General features: G+C 24.9%; 1 protein-coding gene across 40 annotated transcripts in view; it reads left to right on the forward strand.

Moving 5' to 3' along the window:
* Window positions 1–17,938, forward strand: part of LOC127283940 (microtubule-actin cross-linking factor 1) — a 298,405-nt gene that overhangs the window by 187,584 nt on the left and 92,883 nt on the right. For 2 of the 40 annotated variants that reach the window (XM_051309108.1, XM_051309130.1), the window contains exons 1-3: window positions 9,195–9,663; window positions 11,170–11,575; window positions 14,940–15,163. The exons of 36 other annotated variants lie outside the window; for them this stretch is intronic. In XM_051309108.1, the coding sequence (XP_051165065.1) occupies window positions 11,428–11,575; window positions 14,940–15,163 (372 nt within the window). In that variant the 5' untranslated portion in view covers window positions 9,195–9,663; window positions 11,170–11,427. Of the gene's footprint in view, window positions 1–9,194; window positions 9,664–11,169; window positions 11,576–14,939; window positions 15,164–17,938 lie in introns of those variants that run through there. 2 more of the 40 variants (XM_051309122.1, XM_051309129.1) reach the window with 2 other exon arrangements.

The raw sequence follows: 17,938 nt of genomic DNA on the forward strand, positions 1-17,938 counted from the left end.
AAAAAAACATTTTTGAAATTAAACAGAAAAAATTTTTAACCTACTTTAAGGGCGCACTCACACCTTTTAGCTGCCTGCCTGCCTGCAGGAGTTGTCATGGCAACGTGTAGGAGTAACAGAGAGAGAAAATTCAAATTTGAATTTACTATCTCTGTTACTCCTTCACGTTGCCATGACGTGACGTCAACATAACCTCAAAAACATGTCAAAACTAAAAAATTTTTTTTAACGCAAACAAAAATATAATAAATATTAATTTCAAACAATTTTAGAAGATCTAAATTTACTCCTTTCGAAAAAAATTATTTTTTTCCAAAATATTTTGTCAATAATTATTTTTTTAACATTTAGTTTTTTTTTCATTTAAATCAGACAAAAATTGCAATTTTTAACCAATTTTTATAAACAAAAGCTCATTTTATTCAGTGAAACATTCTCTACAATTGTTACCTTTTTTACTCTCTAAATCTGCCCAATCAAAAATTTACTAATGGCGCAGTACTGGCGCAGTACTGACAAGTGTTGGCGCAGTACTGGCACCCAGTATTGGCGCCAGAGTTGGCGTAACTTTGGGATGATAACATTTTACCAGTATTGGCTGCCAGAGTTGGCACCAGTACTGGTAACCATTACTAGTTCAGTACTGGCTGAGTACTGGTAGTTTTGTAATTTATTGTATACGAAAAGAAAGCTTTAACTGTAACAGAGATTAGTTTCACTGCAATAGTGAAATCTCTGCTCCAGGTAATACTTTTTTTTTTAGGAAAAAGTGTGTGAAATTTTTAGTAACCCAACACAAATTAAATATTAATTAAATAAGTCAACTAACTAATTAATATTTTATTATATATAAAATCGAAAACACCAAGAGTTTTTATTTTTTATTAAGTATAATATATATTGCAAATTATTATTTAAAAAAATCAAAAAATAAATATAAAAATATGTTTATTATAAAACCAACGTTTTTATAATAATACAAAAACAGTTCAGTAAAAATAAAAATGTTTATAAAATAATTATAATGTATATAATTATACAATTAGCTATTTAATTATATTATTATTCACTTTAATTATTTGCATCAAAATAAATTTTTAAAAAACTTTTTTAAGAAAATAAAAGTTGTTTTTTAATATTTAACAAGTGTTGACAGGAAAATTTTTTTGAATTTTTATTTTAAAAATTATTAATTTTTTAAAGAAAAAATTTATTTATTTTTAGTTTGATCGTTTAAAATTTTTTTTAGTTTATTGCATATCTGAAAACAATAAAAAACACTTGCAAAATGTTTTGGAATTAGTCTCAGGAAACTTTTTGTTTAAATAATTTTACCCACAAAAAAGCAAAATAAAATACCTTTTAATTTTCAAAAATAAAATCAAAGTGAAAAAATTTTTATAAACAAAATATTTAAACAGAAAGATTTATCAGGTTCACTCTAGAACTTCTTGTAAACTAGTATTATAATCAAAAAGAAAATCTATTTGAGCCAGTACTGGCTCAATATCGGCTCAGTACTGGTTTGACAGTACTGGAAGGTTGGTACTGCACCAGTACTGATACAATGAAAATACCAGTACTGGTTCAGTACAGACTATCCAGCCTGGGCAGCCAATACTGAACCAGTGCTGCGCCAGTAGTTAACTCTGGTATAATACTGAAATTTTTGGTTGGGTGAATTAGTAAAAATGTTTACTAATTTAAAGTAGTGACTCACTTTTTACTTTAGAATTTGTTAAATTTTACTAATTGTTAGTTAAAGTTACCAATAATTAGTAAAATTCAAATTAATTCAAATTAGTAAACTTTTTTACTAATTCAGATTTAGAAAGTAATAATAAAAAATTTTTTAGGCCAGTTTTTTTCATCAGTTTTAAAAAAAAATTTATTATTATTACTTTATTATTATTATTTACTTTACCTGCAAAAAAAATATTTAATTGACGTTTAAAAAATTAAAATATTATATATGAATAATATCCATTGGAAGAACGGATATCAATTTGCAAGGAAAAAAAAAATGTAAAACTTACAAAAATTATTTATTTATACCTTTTTGCATATGAAAATTTTCTGCATTTATATATTTCTATTTTTATTATAAATTTATAATTAAAAATTAAATATACGTTACGTATTGAAACATTAGTTATCATAAAAAATAAAAATATTCTTATTTTTGTCAGAATTATAAATGAAATTATATATTGTGAAAAAGAGATAATTTAAGTGTCTATAAATAAACGTGAACGATATTTTAAATCCTATATAACTAAGTTTCAACGTTTTTTTTATTTCTTTTTATTTTTTTAAAGTAAACGTTGAATTTTGCTCGTTTCTCATTCATCTTACACAGGCTTTAAACAATGTTTCGCCTAAAGAAGAAAAATATTTGCCCAAGACATATTTTTGTCTCGAAAACTTGATAAATGGTTATACAGTACATTATTTTTCACATTCTTCGCATGAATATTAGTTGCTTGTGTAATTCCAAAATTAGAAGATAAAGTAAAAGTAAACGCATTTGAAGGATATTCTTAAGAAAAAGAAACAACTTTTTTTTCTCATTTTTTTTATTTAATTTAACCGCGACTTATGAATCAATGAATAATAATTTGCATAAATGCAATGTTTCTTTAATATATGTATTTCTTTCGCTATTGTTATTAGTACATTTTTAATAAAAATAATAATAATAATAATAATAATTATTATTATTATTATTATTTATTTTTTTATTTTATTTAACAAAGCAAGTTTAGGAGAGAAAAAAATTATCATTATTATTTTTTTATATATATATTTAATGAAATAATATGAAATTTAAACCAATTTATAAAATTTTTACACCTGAAAGTAAGTCAGGTTTGTACCTACCTGTAATTAGTATTTTTGTGCACAGGAAGTCGTTGAGCTATTAAATAGCTACAGGTACGATGACTTCATATCCGGTCTGCAATCTTAGTATGTGTTCTTATTGTGTGTGCGGCATCTCTTCACGTTTTTGAGATCAGTAAGAACATTTTTTATTTTTCTGAATTTCTTCCCATGTCCCTCACAAAGTCTTTAATTATACCTTTAAAAAAAAACAGTTGATTTTTGCAGTGATTTTTTTTCTTCCTTTTATTAAATACAGTATTTTCAAGTAGGTATAAAAATTAAATTTTATAAGATTGGCACAAAAAAAATTAAAGTCTTTCCTCGTTTTATTTAATAAAAAAAAAACCTTATAAAGAAAAATAAAAAGGCAAGAAATTAAAATAATAATGATAATAATAATAATAATAAAAATAATAATAATAATAATAATAATAATAATAATAATAATAATAGGTAATAATAATAATAATAATAATAATAATAATAATAATAATAATAATAATAATAATAATAATAATAATAATAACAATAATAATAGTAATTAATTAATAATAGTAATAGAAACATTAATTATTAAAGAAAGTATGACAGCAAATGAAGATTGTAATATATAATTTTAGAAACTAGTAAACGATATTAAAACGAGTATTTGTTGATTTATCGTGTCTAAGTGCATAGAAATGTGTGATTAAAAAATAAAAAATAAAAAACTTGGTCCTTATATAAAAGCCAAGTGATATAGATAAAACGAAATGAGAGTGCGTCTTAGTTTTGTGCTTATCGGGTAAAATATATACCAAAACTGTTCTACTATGTGGTACATATATCCATTAATTATACCTGAGATTTTGCAAAAAAAAAAAAAAAACAAACAAAAACAAAAAATGTAGTGCTCAAAGTGACAGAGTGTTGAGTTACAAAATTTATTTACACCAAATGGTTAAATAAACGTTGATGATTACATAAAACTAACTTTGTTAAGGAAAAAGTGTAAATTTCTCTCTTTTTCACGTTCTCCATATACTATCTATATACTTATATTGACTTTATATTCCCGCAAAAGTATCAAGAATTTTTCATTCTAAAACGAGTATTTTCACTTTTTGAATTAAATCAATTACGTTTTGATTCTTAGAATTTTCATAAAATAAAAAAATTTTAATAGATAATTTATAAGAAATTGAACCAAAAAAAGAGGAAATTTTAAAAAAAAATTATCTATTTGTTATAAACAAATTTTTTTTTATTTTATGTTGGATTTTTTACTATTGGTATATTCAATTAAAAAGGAAGTTAAAAAATATGTTTTTACTCCCTAATTTTGAAAAACGTGTTTTTACACCCTAAAATTAGGAAATGTCTTTTTTCTGCCTAAGGTTAGGAAAAAGTTAATTTTACTCCCTAGGGTTAGGAAATAACTTTTTCCTTGCTAAGAATAGAAGCGGTAATTTATTTCCTGGGGTTAGAAAATGTATCCCTAGTTTTGAAAATCGTCATTTTACTCCCTAGAATTATAACAAATAATTTTACTCCCTAAATTTAAAGGCTTTTTCTGCTCCTTATGATTATGAAAATTATATCTTACCCTAAGGAGTAAATTGACCGTTTTTAACCCTAGGTAGTAAAAAGATATTTTCTGACCCTAGGAGGTAAATAACCTTTTCTTATCCCAGTGAATAAAATTACATTTTTATAACCCTAGGGAGTAAAATGGCCCTTTTCTAACCTTAGGCAGGAAAAAAAGCATTTTCTGACTCTATAGGTAGTAAATATATGTTTTTGCTGCCTAACGTTAGAAAAGTTAATTTTATTCCCTAGGGTTAAAAAAAGGTCATTTTACTTCCTAGGGTTAGAAAATATCTTTTTTCTGCCTAATGTTAGAAATTCATTTTATTCTCTAGGGTTAGAAAAGGTCCCTAGAATTATAAAAAATACTTTACTCCTTAGGGTTACAAACGGTATTTTTACTCCCTAGAGTTATAAAAGGTTTTTTAACTCCCTAGTTTTAGAGTTTTTTTTTTATGTAGTATAAAAGTTTTTATATTTTTACAATATTTGAAACAACGTGCCGTAACTTTTTGAGAGAAAGTCTCCGATATAAGATATATATTGTGGACAAAAAAAATTCTCTTTCGTTTGCATATACAGAACAAATATGAATTGTAAAGTAAGTAGTGATGCAGTTTCTTTGAAACATATGTCGTGCACCTTAACTGCACGCGGTACAAAACCGTTATTTATATATTTATACATAATAAAAAAAATTTGAATTTTTAAAATCGTTATTTTCTAATCTCTAAATCTGAATTAATAAAAACTTTAACTAATTTGGATTGGTGCCTTACTTTTTGCTTTTGAATTAGTAAAATTTAACTAATTAATAGATAAAAGAAATTTTTTTTTTACTATCGAATTCTAATAAAATTTAACTGATTCAAAAGCAAAAAGTGAGTTAGTAATTAAAATTATTTATTTTTTACTAATTCGAATTTATCTAAATTTTATTATTAATCAAATAAATATATTTAAATATAAATAGTTATTAAAATAAATATAAATACATAAAATTTTTGAATTTATGGCAATAATCTGTAATATCAATATAAATTAGAGAAAATTTTTAGCAAAAAAAAAATTATCACGTATTTTCACTGATTTTTTTTACCAGTAGCTGTATATTGAAGCTGATTTTTTTTTCTCCTTGAACCATTAAGTTTTATGATGGACATTAACAATAGTTAATTTCACCTTTTTTTCTCTGAAATCAACTCTTCATTCGAATGATTTCTTTTCATACTTACTTTTTCCATTTTAGTAATTCTTATATATACAGGCTATATACGAATATGATCGGAAATTTTTTTCTTCTGTTTTTCTTCTAAATTTTTGTCTTTCATTTTATTCTATTATTATACTAGTACATGTACTTGGATAATATATACTGCTCAAATAAATGGTATATATTTACACTACCCTGTAATAATAATAATAATAATAATAATAATAATAATAATAATAATAATAATTATTATTATTATTATTATCTTCTAATGATGTTTATGGTTTCATAATGATATTTATAGTTCCATTATATTGTTTATTGATTCATTATGACTTTTATTGTTTTTTTTATAATTTAATTTATATTTCCACCACAACGATTGCACCGGTTGCTCTACTTATTTAAATTATTATAATCATCATCATAATACTTTATGTGTTCTTATAGACATTTTGCAAAAAAAAAAAAAATTTAATTAGTTCCTTATAGAAGGGTAAAAATAGAATTTTTATTCACAAACTGAAAAATAGAAAAATTAGTTGAAAAAATTAATTTGTCAACAAAATAATTACAGTGAAACCCACGTATATTGAATTTCAAGGGACCGGAAAAAAATTCGATTTATGCGGGTTCGATATACGTGGGTTTCACTGTATTGCCAACTAAATTACTATTGGGACCTAAAAAGAAATTTTAGGTTATGTTTAGTAATAGATTTACCTTGTTAAAAAGTTTCTAATTAATTAATTGAAATTAAAAAAAGTTATTTCTATTGAATTTTTTGAATGTAATGAAGACTTAACCTTAAATTTTGTTAGTATAAAATTATTGTTATATATAACAATTATATTTTTATATATATAAATGTGATGAATTACAAGTATACCAAATGGCCACATATGATAGTATCATTCATTGAGAAATATACAGGAAGCACCTGTCATGCCCCCCACCCCCCTATCATCCCCCCTTTGGGTGAAGTTATAGGAGTGGAAGCATATCGTGGAACGAATGCAATACCTTCAGCTTACACGGTAACGCGTTATTTGTAACTGATGCTATATATAGTACACTTACCGTGAATTATCCATTCTAAAGTATAAGTACTTGTATGTAAATTTCCTGAATATTTATCGACGAATGCCCGAAATATGTTAAATTTCACGCAATGTTTAACTCAATTATTATTATATTGTGTATATACAAATAATTAAAAACGCCTCAGATAAATATTTTAGGTGATATATAAGGGGTATTCTATATAAGATTTTCATTCAAAAAAAATTTTTTTTTTTACTAGAATATTTTTTTTGTCGAAATTTTTATAAAAAATAAGAAAATACGTATTTTTTTTTATTTTTTTATTTGATAAAAATTGTAGAAGTTATGATTTTTTTAAATTTAACATTCGTAACGAAGCCGAATACTTTTGAAATGCGTTTTTCTCTATCACACTAAACAGATGAAAAATAATATTATATAGAAAATTTGTTCGTTTTTTCTTTAATATTTTCAATTTAAACAAATTTTAAATAAATTTTCTATATACCTAATATTATTTTTCATCTGTTTAGTGTGATAGAGAAAAACGCATTTCAAAAGTATTCGGCTTCGTTACGAAAGTTAAATTTAAAAAAATCATAAAATCATAATTTTTATCAAATCAAAAAATCAAAAAATTGGTATTTTCTTATTTTTTATAAAAATTTTGACAAAAAATATTCTAGTCAAAAAAAAAAAATTTTTTTTTGAAGACCAAATTCATTTCAAATCAAGCAGGCTGAAAAGTAGTTTATCTAAAATTTATGGAAAGAAAACTTTAAAGTATTATAACTTTTAGAGTAATTTATAGAAGTATTATTTTTTCTTTTTTCATTTGAAAAAGCTTTCAATTTTTCTTTCAAAATCCGTGGGAAAAATTAAAAAAATGTTCAAAAATAACAAAATGGCGACTATTTTAATGAAAAAAAAAAATTGAAATTGAAATTACTCAAAAATTACACTTTTTTGCTCAAAATTTTTTTCGTAGATTCTCTTCACCTTAAAGAATATTTTTAATAAGAATTTAACTTGTGCCCGATTCTAGTATAAAAGATAAAAAAAATTTTTTTGTTTTTATTTTAGGAAATTTTTTTTCTCTGATACCAAAATCGGGCACAAGTTAAATTCTTATAAAAAATATTCTTTAAGGTGAAGAGAATCCATAAAAAAAAATTTTGAGCAAAAAAAAATTGTGTTTTTGAATAAATTCAATGAAATTTTTTTTTTATTAAAATGACCGCCATTTTGTTATTTTTGAACATTATACAAAATTGATTGTAAATCGTACAATACAGATTGTGAATTATATAAAATGGATTGTAAATGATACAAAACGAATTGTAAATTACACAATATGGATTGTAAAACTAAGAATACTGATTGTAAATGATACAAAACGAATTTTGAGTCATACAAAATGGATTGTAATTGATTTTAGAAACAGAAACCTTTTATTGGATAACTAAATAAAAAATATTAATTATTATTTGAAATAAAAATTTATATGAAAAAACTTTTCTGTTCTCAGAAAAAGTATTTTATAAATACTGAAAAAAATACTATTTTTTGTCCTACAAAACCTGCAGAAAAGTTAGTGAAGCAAAAGCCTACGGTAACCTTGATAATAATTATTTTCATAAAATTTCAATTAGCGCATTTAAAATCCTAAAAAAAAAAATTATCGCGCAATTAAGAAACGAATGATAAATTACTTAATTGAAATACAATTTTTTTGTTTTTATCATTTCGAACGTGTTCCGAATTTGGATCGTATTTTATATATTCCCTCGACCCGCGTGGATGATATATAGAAAAACGATTCAACTTTTATATATATATTTTAAAAGAAATAAACATATATAATTTCACGCATGCCTTTTTTAGGAAACGTCAAAAATATTATATTTTATTATTCTAAATAGAAAACATAATCTTTCAAAATATTTATCATTAAAATGTCACATATATATATAAATATTTACACAATAAAAGCCCACCAAAAAAAAAAATTTCCTCATTTGAAAAAAAAAAAGAAAAGAAAAAATTGAAATTGAGGTCAGACCTCGTTATATAAAACCTTTAAGGTATCAGGCCCTGAAAAAACGCCTCACTCGCACATACCTTGGGTGTCACTAATTATATGATCATAACTCGCTTATGTTTACAAGTCTCGTTGTTGTTTCATGTTTTGGGACTTATTATGGGTCCCAAATGAGTTGGACGGTTAAAAATAATAATAATAAAAAAAAAAGCAAATATTAAGTGGGAGGCAAAAAATGGGGGTATAGAGAGAGAGAAAGAGATTCCACCATCTCACCTGTAGGCGCATTACGTTTGCCCTACTCTTTTTTAACTCTTTCACACATACACACAGAGACAGAGAGAGAGGAGAAGAGATAGTCGCGTTTTGCTGCCGGTTTATACCTATATGCGCGGGTGGGGATTACGTTCCAACGACAACAGAAAATCGACTGGAATATATTTCCAGTCTTGCCAGGAGAAGCGACCGGTGAACGTGTGTTTGAGGGGGGTTTACTCCTCATTAATTTCTTTTTTATTTTTTTTTCCTCCTCCTCCCCCCTCTTTTTTGTCTCCCTCTTATTTTTTCTCCCTTTTTTTTCTCTCTCTTTTTCAATTAGTTCCGCGAACAATCGGTGCCATTTTGATGATTAAAATATATACGTCGCGCTCCAAACACTCGAGTGTCATTTAGTCGTTGTCACTCTTTCCGTGCGTATGTTTTATTATCATACGTGATTGTTCGTTGTCGTGAGATACAAAGCAAATCTTATTCTTATATTGAAGAAGAAGAAGAAATACGAAAAAAAACGAGTTGGGGCGATGCCTCGATAAACGTCAGTGCCACGTGCGAGACGCGTTATGTGTGTGTTTTTCGGTTTCACATCACGTGTTGTCCCCAACGACTATTCATTTTGACATTTTCCAACAATTTTAATGTATGAATTTTGATTGTTGAAACTTGATTTTGCAATTTTCTTTTTGGAAAATTTGTTTTTAAAAAAATTTGCCTCTTTTTTTCTTGAGAAATTTTATATATTTTGTTTTGTTTATTACATGCAAAAAAAAATTTCACCTGCAACAGTGGATAAGTTTCTCTGGAATAGCGATATATTTCTCTAGAATAGCGAAAACTTTCACTGTTTTAGTGAAACATATCACTGTTCTAGGTGAAGATTTTTTTTGCGTGTACTGAGAAAAGAAAATTTTGTTTTCAAACACTTTTAGTGTCTTAGAATACTGAAATTGTTGTAATTAGTGTTTCTAAGTGTCTGGAAGACACAAAAAAAGTGTGTTAATTAAAAATCGAGGGAAATTGTATTTCGAAAAATTCTGGTGTCTTAAGTTAAGACACTAAATTTTTCTAATGTAAAACAATTTTAGCTGTTAAATCATTAAATATAGTCTCAAAATGAAACAATTTTTATTGTTTTACTTACAAACATCATGAAAAGTATTTGTACTTTAAAAACATATTAGTGTCTTCATTTAAAACACTTTTGTCCGCCAAGACACTATAAATGGTCTAAAAATAAAACACAATTTTTCATAATGTTACATACAAATATTCTGGTAAAATTGTAATTTATTTTAAAACCTATATTAGTGTCTTAATTTACGACACTTTTGTTAAATAAGACACTAAATTGTCTCAAAAACACTTTTCTCAGCTAAGACATTAAATTATTTCAAAATAAAATACAATTTTCTGCAGTATTACTTACAAATATCGTGAAAAAAAGGAAATTTATTTTAAAACATACTAGGGGCACAATTTAAGACACTTTTTTTAGCTAAGACATTAAATTTTTTCAAATTAAAACACAATCTTTTGTAGTGTCACTTACAAATGTCATGGAAAAATTGTAGTTTATTGTAAAACGAAATAATAAAAAACTAGTGTCTTAATTTAAGACGCTTTTGTAGGCTAAGACACTAAATTGTCTAAAAATAAAATATAATTTCTCATAATGTTACTTACAAATATTCTGGAAAAATTGTAACTTATTTTAAGACATTTTTGGCGTCTTAGTTTAAAAGACTTTTGTTGTTTAAAACTCTAAAAATGTCTCAAAATAAGACATTAGTTTTTATAATATAAAAAGTAAACTTTTTCAAATAAGAATTGGCAGTTATTTTTAAAATTCTTTCTAGAATAAAGTTTAATTTAAAAAATACCATACTTTTTTACACTACCCATATTTTTTGTAATTATGATGTAAAATATCATACTTTATGACTATCATTACCAATAGTATAGTAACTATAAGTTTAATTTACTTTTCTTTATTTGAAAAAGAAATAAAAGTATTCACTAATTTTTAAATTTCAATTTTTCAATAAGTTGCAAAATTCAGTTTCATATTTCAACTCTTTTTATTTTTAATTTATTTTTTTTTTTTGTAATTGGATTGCTTTTTTTAAAAAAATAGTAATTTTTACAGTGACATTCCGTACGAAAATTTTTTTACAATTATTGCAAATGGTGCTTTAGGCGTTAAAATATTGGATTCAGTGAAAAAATAATTGGAATAAAAATCTTCGTATATTATTGTGACAAGTGCTTTCAATAATTCTCATTTCGAATGAGAATAAGGGATTTATATTATTGTGAAGGTGTGAGAAGAAGAAGAAGAAGTAAAATAAGAAGAATTTGTGGAATTTTTTAATCTGGTTGTGAAAAACCTAAAGGAGAGTTCACAATGTATAAATTCAGCAAAAGCGGAAGACTCTTCGTTCAGGGTACAAGGGAGGAAAATGATCGCGACAATGTCGCCGCCTCCAGCCCAACGGGAAATCAAGATTTGCAGGCGATTTTCACTAAACGAAAATTGTCCACCGAGGTCCTAGGTACGAGTTTGATTCAACTCGAAATGGATTCGTTTTTCGTTACAATTTAGTAGGGGAAAAAAAATTATAACCTCAATGAAAGGAGTGGGAAAAATGGTCTTTTTAACACTAGGGAATAAAATAATATTTTATAGGCACTAGAGCATAAAATTATATCTTTAAGACCAAGGGAGATAAATATTTCTTTTTTTTTATTCAAGCACTATTATTATTTAATTTTTTTATTGCGAAATAAGAATTATACAATCATAAAAGAGGAATCTTAAATTACTTTCTAAATTTGAATTAGTAGCTTTCTACTAATGAAAGAGTGCGTATTGGTTTACCAACTGAATTAGTAACAGTTTTGACTAATTTTTAGTAAAATTGTAGATATCACAAATTACAAAAAATATAATATTAATATTATTTTACTCCAATTTGGTATTAAAATAAGCAAAATTGAATCAAAATAAGAAGCATTGCAGCTTATTTTAATGCCTTTTAATTTTCTGAAATTGTGATTTATACAAAACGGATTTTAATGCATACAAAACAATTTGTAGATATCAAAAATCGGATTGTGATCTATACAAAATGAATTGTAATTGATACAAACCAATTTGTAGATATCACAAATTGGATTGTGAATTATACAAAATGGATTGTAATTGATACAAAACAATTTGTAGATATCACAAATTGGATTGTGATCTATACAAAATGATTTGTAAATCATACAAAACAATTTGTAAATATCACAAATCGGATTGTGATCTATACAAAATGATTTGTAATTGATACAAAAACAATTTGTAGATATCACAAATTAGATTGTGAATTATACAAAATGGATTGTAATTGATAGAAAACAATTTGTAGATATCACAAATTGGATTGTGATCTATACAAAATGATTTGTAATTGATACAAAACAATTTGTAGATATCACAAATTGGATTGTGATCTATACAAAATGATTTGTAATTGATACAAGACAATTTGTAGATATCACAAATCGGATTATGATCTGTACAAAATGATTTGTAAATGATTCAAAACAATTTGTAGATATCACAAATCGGATTGTGAATTATACAAAATGGATTGTAATTGATACAAAACAATTTGTAGATATCACAAATTGGATTGTGATCTATACAAAATGATTTGTAATTGATACAAGACAGTTTGTAGATATCACAAATCGGATTGTGATCTATACAAAATGATTTGTAAATCATACAAAACAATTTGTAGATATCACAAATCGGATTGTGATCTATACAAAATGATTTGTAATTGATACAAAACAATTTGTAGATATCACAAATTACAAAAAATATAATAATAATATTATTTTACTCCATTTTGTTATTAAAATAAGCAAAATTGGATTAAAATAATAAGCGTTGCAGCTTATTTTAATGCCTTTTAATTTTCTGTGAACGGATTGTAATTAATATACAAAACGGATTGTAAATAGTACAATACAAATCGTAAATGAAGAATTTTTTCCCTCTACTATAATTTTCATTTCTAAAATTACCTCTATAATTGTTGAAAATATTCAAAAAAAAAAATTAAATTATTATGCGTTAAATTTTCCACAAGAATGTTTCTTTTTTTTCTGTTTATTTATGAAAGTATAATGTAATATTCTTCTGATTATTAGAAAAAAATTTCTTGTTCTGTAATAGTAGAGGAAGTGCGGGTGTAGAAAATTTGTTGTTACGCCATGACAATAGTGTGGTTGAGGAGAAATATTGTAAATATTTCTTAATAGCGTTTTGTAGTAAAAGGGCCTTGAAAAAAAAGTGAGACAAACAGTTATAATATCTCTCCTATGGGTGAGAACAGTAGGCGTTTTGTTGTCCAGGACAAGTTTTGTCATTAGCATACCAACGCGAGAAAACCTGCTTACAAAATATGGGAATCAGCTGATCAGATGATACTTTTGCGACCTTGATCTTACCCACGCGTTAAAATCTTTAAATGGTCAGGCTCGACGACTATTCGGTTCAGTGGGTGGATATATCGAAAATGTCATTTTTTTCGTATGTTGACATTATAAATTATGCATTTTTATAGAAATTAAATTTTCAATTAATAAAATAATTAACTGATTCAATGCACAAGAAAAATAAAATTAATTATAATTAAATTAATATAATTATTATATTATATTATTAGAACTACAAATTTCTTCTATTTTAGAATACTTTGTTTATTACATTTCAATTTACCATTGAGTCTATTATTTTTAACATTACATATTATAACTCTTTTAAATGTGTAAAAATAGTCAAAATTTTATCTTCAAGTTCTACTTTTATCAAAGTTTGATAAAGAATATTGTTGTATAAATCCAACTGAATGCATATTACATTCTTGAGAGGTAATATTTGCACTAGCTTCTTTTATCATTAATGGATCAGGCATATTATAAATCTTGATTTATATTTGATAAAGATCATTTTATAAACAAGAATAATGAACGAAGTTTTCAATTAAATTTTTTTAAAAATATTATTTAATACATTTATTAATAGTTTATAAAAAATAATTATTATAGTAATAATACAATAATAATAATAATAATAATAATAATAATAAAATTGGTAAAATCGTCACATCAGATGTGTTTGTAGTAATAGACATTTTTTAATTTATATTGCGTGATGAAAATGATATGCAGTGATTATACCTGACTCTCTTTATTGGAATAAGTCCTTCGGGACAAATATCCACCCACTGAATTCATCGAGGTCTCGTTATCTTTTACCATTTTCACGTCAATACGAAGATCCATTTTAAATAACTACCTACAACTTTGATTGTTGACCTTGCTCTACAACTACACCTTCACTTCCTCTTTAGATCTTGAATTTTTAATCAATATATAATTAAATTGAAAAATTTGCAAGACAAAATATTATATACCTTTCGATGACTATACTTACATATATGTACCTAATTATTATAAAATCTCGTAAAATTTAATAAATTTTCATAGCCTTAGGAAGTAGAATAGTTACAGAAAATAATAATTTAAAATCATTGGACATTACTGGAAGTATAGTTTCTTTAATTAATAAATTAATTAATAATAATTTTTTTTATTGAACCGTTTTAAATAAAATATTGATCAAAACTAATTAATTAAATTTTTAGTTAATTAAAAAAAAAATTTCAGTTCTCGTGAAATTCGATATTTTTTTAAATTAGAAATGGAAATTTTTTTTTTATTATTCCCTAAGAAGAGGGTAAGAGAGAAAAACGAATTCATTTCGAGATGAAAGACGCAAAATATTGCTAATAATAATACTAATGGGTGGAAAATAATATGTATTATTAAAAATGGGAAATTGAAAAATGTAAATAGGCTCGTCGATCGAGTCGACTAGGACCTCGAAAAAGGGAGAAAATGGAGCAAGACGAATAGTAACGAGAATCGTAAGAAAGACAACGACACTGACACGAGGCGAGGAAAATAGAGTCGCTGAGGATCTCTCGAGTCAAGGTTATCAGAAATCATTGCAAGCTACACGTTATACGAGTACAAGCTCGGGTCATCAAACTCCAACAAAAACAGCGAAGACCGTTCGGGTAAGCGAACAAAAAAAAAGAAACGATCAAATTAGAAAAAATTAATAATTATCATAAAAAAAAAGTTTATCTTACTCCCATTGAAAATCGTACAATACGCGAATTGTAAATGTAACCAAATGGTTTGTAACTAACACAAACCCGATTTTAAATAATACAAAACGGATTGTAAAACGTACAATACGAATTGTAAAACAGGGACGCATAAATATGTTCTAAAAATCATCAGTTAGAATTTTCATTTTATGGAATTTCATTTCATTTTAATTTTTATTTAACCGAAAAATCATTTAACAGAATTTCTAAATGATTGGGATTTTCGTTTGTCCGAAATTGCAAATGGCCGAATCAACAATCGACAGAAAGATTACGACGCGATTTTTAAAATCAACCAATCACAATTTTATGGATAAATTTTTATTAGTTGATTTTTAAAATCGTGCCGAAATCTTTCTGTCTATTATTTGTTTGGACATTTACAATTTCGGACAAATGAAAATTCTATCAATTAGAAATTGTGTTAAATGATTTTTCGTTTAAAAAATTACCAACACAAAAATCTAAATTACCGACTGATGGTGAATTTTTTTGGAAAATGCAAAATTTACCGACATAGAAATCTACCTTACCGACTAATGGTAAAAAGTTTTTTTTTTTTTTTGAAAAATGGAAATATAAAAAATTACAATTATATGGAAAATTCTATCAAATAATAATTCGAACAAATGAAAATTCATTTGAAAGAATAAAATGAAAATTCTATGAAATGAAATTCTACTGAATAAAAATTCTTTAAAATGCTTATTATGTTAAATGAAAATTCAAGCAAATAAAAATTCTGTAAAGTGAATTTTCGGTTATATAAAAATTTTATAATATAGAAAATCGGTTTGATGAAAATTCTGCAAAATACTAATTCAAACAAATGAAAATTTGGCTCAAAAATAATTGTGACAAGTGAAATTCCATAAAATGAAAATTCTTACTAATGATTTTTAATAAATAACACAAAACATAATTTTTTTTGAAATTTGTATAACTAAATCTTTCAAAATTAATTTTTTCTATTAGTTTTCTTTGCGGTAAAAACCATTTTTTAGTTTGAGGTTATGTTACGGTCGCCTATAAATAGGTGTTAAAGATAATAACCATTAAGAGTAATTTATTAATAATTGATATAAATAATTATATTTTTCGTTTTCTTTTTTTATTATGAAATATAACTGAGGAATTAAAAAATTTTATAATAAAATTAAATTGAAATGTAATTCCAATGGAACTTTAATTGAACCACATATAACTGTTTCTTTTTTTCTTCGAGTGAGTGAGTGACATGAAGTGAGCTGATCATGTTTCTTTTCTTTATTTTTTCATACTTGGAATAATATCTTCTTACGAACAAGGCAATTACGTTTGAAAAGTCAAAGTTGGAGTGTAACTGGTTTACTTCCTAGAAGTATTTCCGGCGAAAGCTTTCGAGGGAGTTGTTAAAAAACAAAGTTGACGATCTCACTTTCAAAGAGATCTTGAGCGAAAAATATATATATAAAAAAAATTTATTTTTTCTTTGAGAAGAAAAAGGTTATAAATTACTCGGACTTGTATAATATAGGTATACCGGGTAATAATAAATAATAATATATAAACTCAGAAAAAAATAGTAATCATCGTTTCTTTCAATTTTGATATAAAATTTTTTATTCTTTTCACCGGAAAAAAAAAATATTTTTTTGAAACAAAATAAATTTTATTTTTTGAAACAAAGAAATATATTTTTTTTAAACAAATAAATATTTCTTTGAAACAAATAAATATTTTTATTGAAATAAATAAATATTTATTAAGTACAAATAAAATTTTGTATGATAAACGGAAATTATTTTTGTTTAGAGAGAATAATATGGAAGAGAGTATTAGAAAATGAATTTTTAATTTTTTGTACTTTTTTATTTTTTGAAATTATTATTTAATGTTTTTTTGTGTGTGTATTGTGCCGTGGTAGAGCCAGTATAAGGTATCAGTTTCCTCGACGACGAGAAACATTGCCTCAAACTCACTTTACTTCTATAAATGGCCAAGGTGATCCTGGCAACTTACTCGGCACAATCACACCATGACTAACTGTCCAGGTAGATCACTAGGGCGCTTTCCACTACGAGACGACCTCGTCCTCTCTCATACTCTCCTCTTCATTTGACTTTTTTTTTCTCTTTTTCTTGATCTTTTACATTTGGCTTTTTTTATTCACTCTCTTTTCTTTTTTTTCCATTTCTCTTCGTCCAATTGTATTTCTGTATCTTTCTTCAGTGTCTTTATTATATAATTTTTATCATTATTGTCTTCTTCTTCTTCTTCTTCTTTCTTTTCTTCTTTTTCAAATTCTTCATAATCTTCTTTTTTATTCGATTCCTCATATTTCTTTTTTCTCTTCTTTTTTATTTTCTTCATAATCTTTTTTCTTTATCCGTTTTTATTTTTCTTCTTTATCTTCTTTTTGTTTTTCTTATTTCTTCATTTTCTTCATAATCTTCTTTATACGATTTTTTATTTTATCTCTTCTTTTTCATATTCTTTATTTTATTTCTTGTAGTTCTTTTTTGTCTTCTTTTCATTTATCTTCTTTCTTCTCTACTTTTTCATTTGTTAATAACTTTACTTCTTCTTTATCTCTTTTTTATTTTTCTTCTTTCTTTTCTTTTTTGTTTTTATTTTTTTTTATCTTCTTTTTTCATTTTCTTCATAAACTTCCTCTTCTTTTTCTAAATTCTTTTTCAT

Source organism: Leptopilina boulardi, unplaced genomic scaffold, assembly GCF_019393585.1.
Source record: "Leptopilina boulardi isolate dan_hultmark-lab unplaced genomic scaffold, ZJU_Lbou_2.1 LbouV2_316, whole genome shotgun sequence".
Classification (NCBI taxonomy): domain Eukaryota; kingdom Metazoa; phylum Arthropoda; class Insecta; order Hymenoptera; family Figitidae; genus Leptopilina; species Leptopilina boulardi.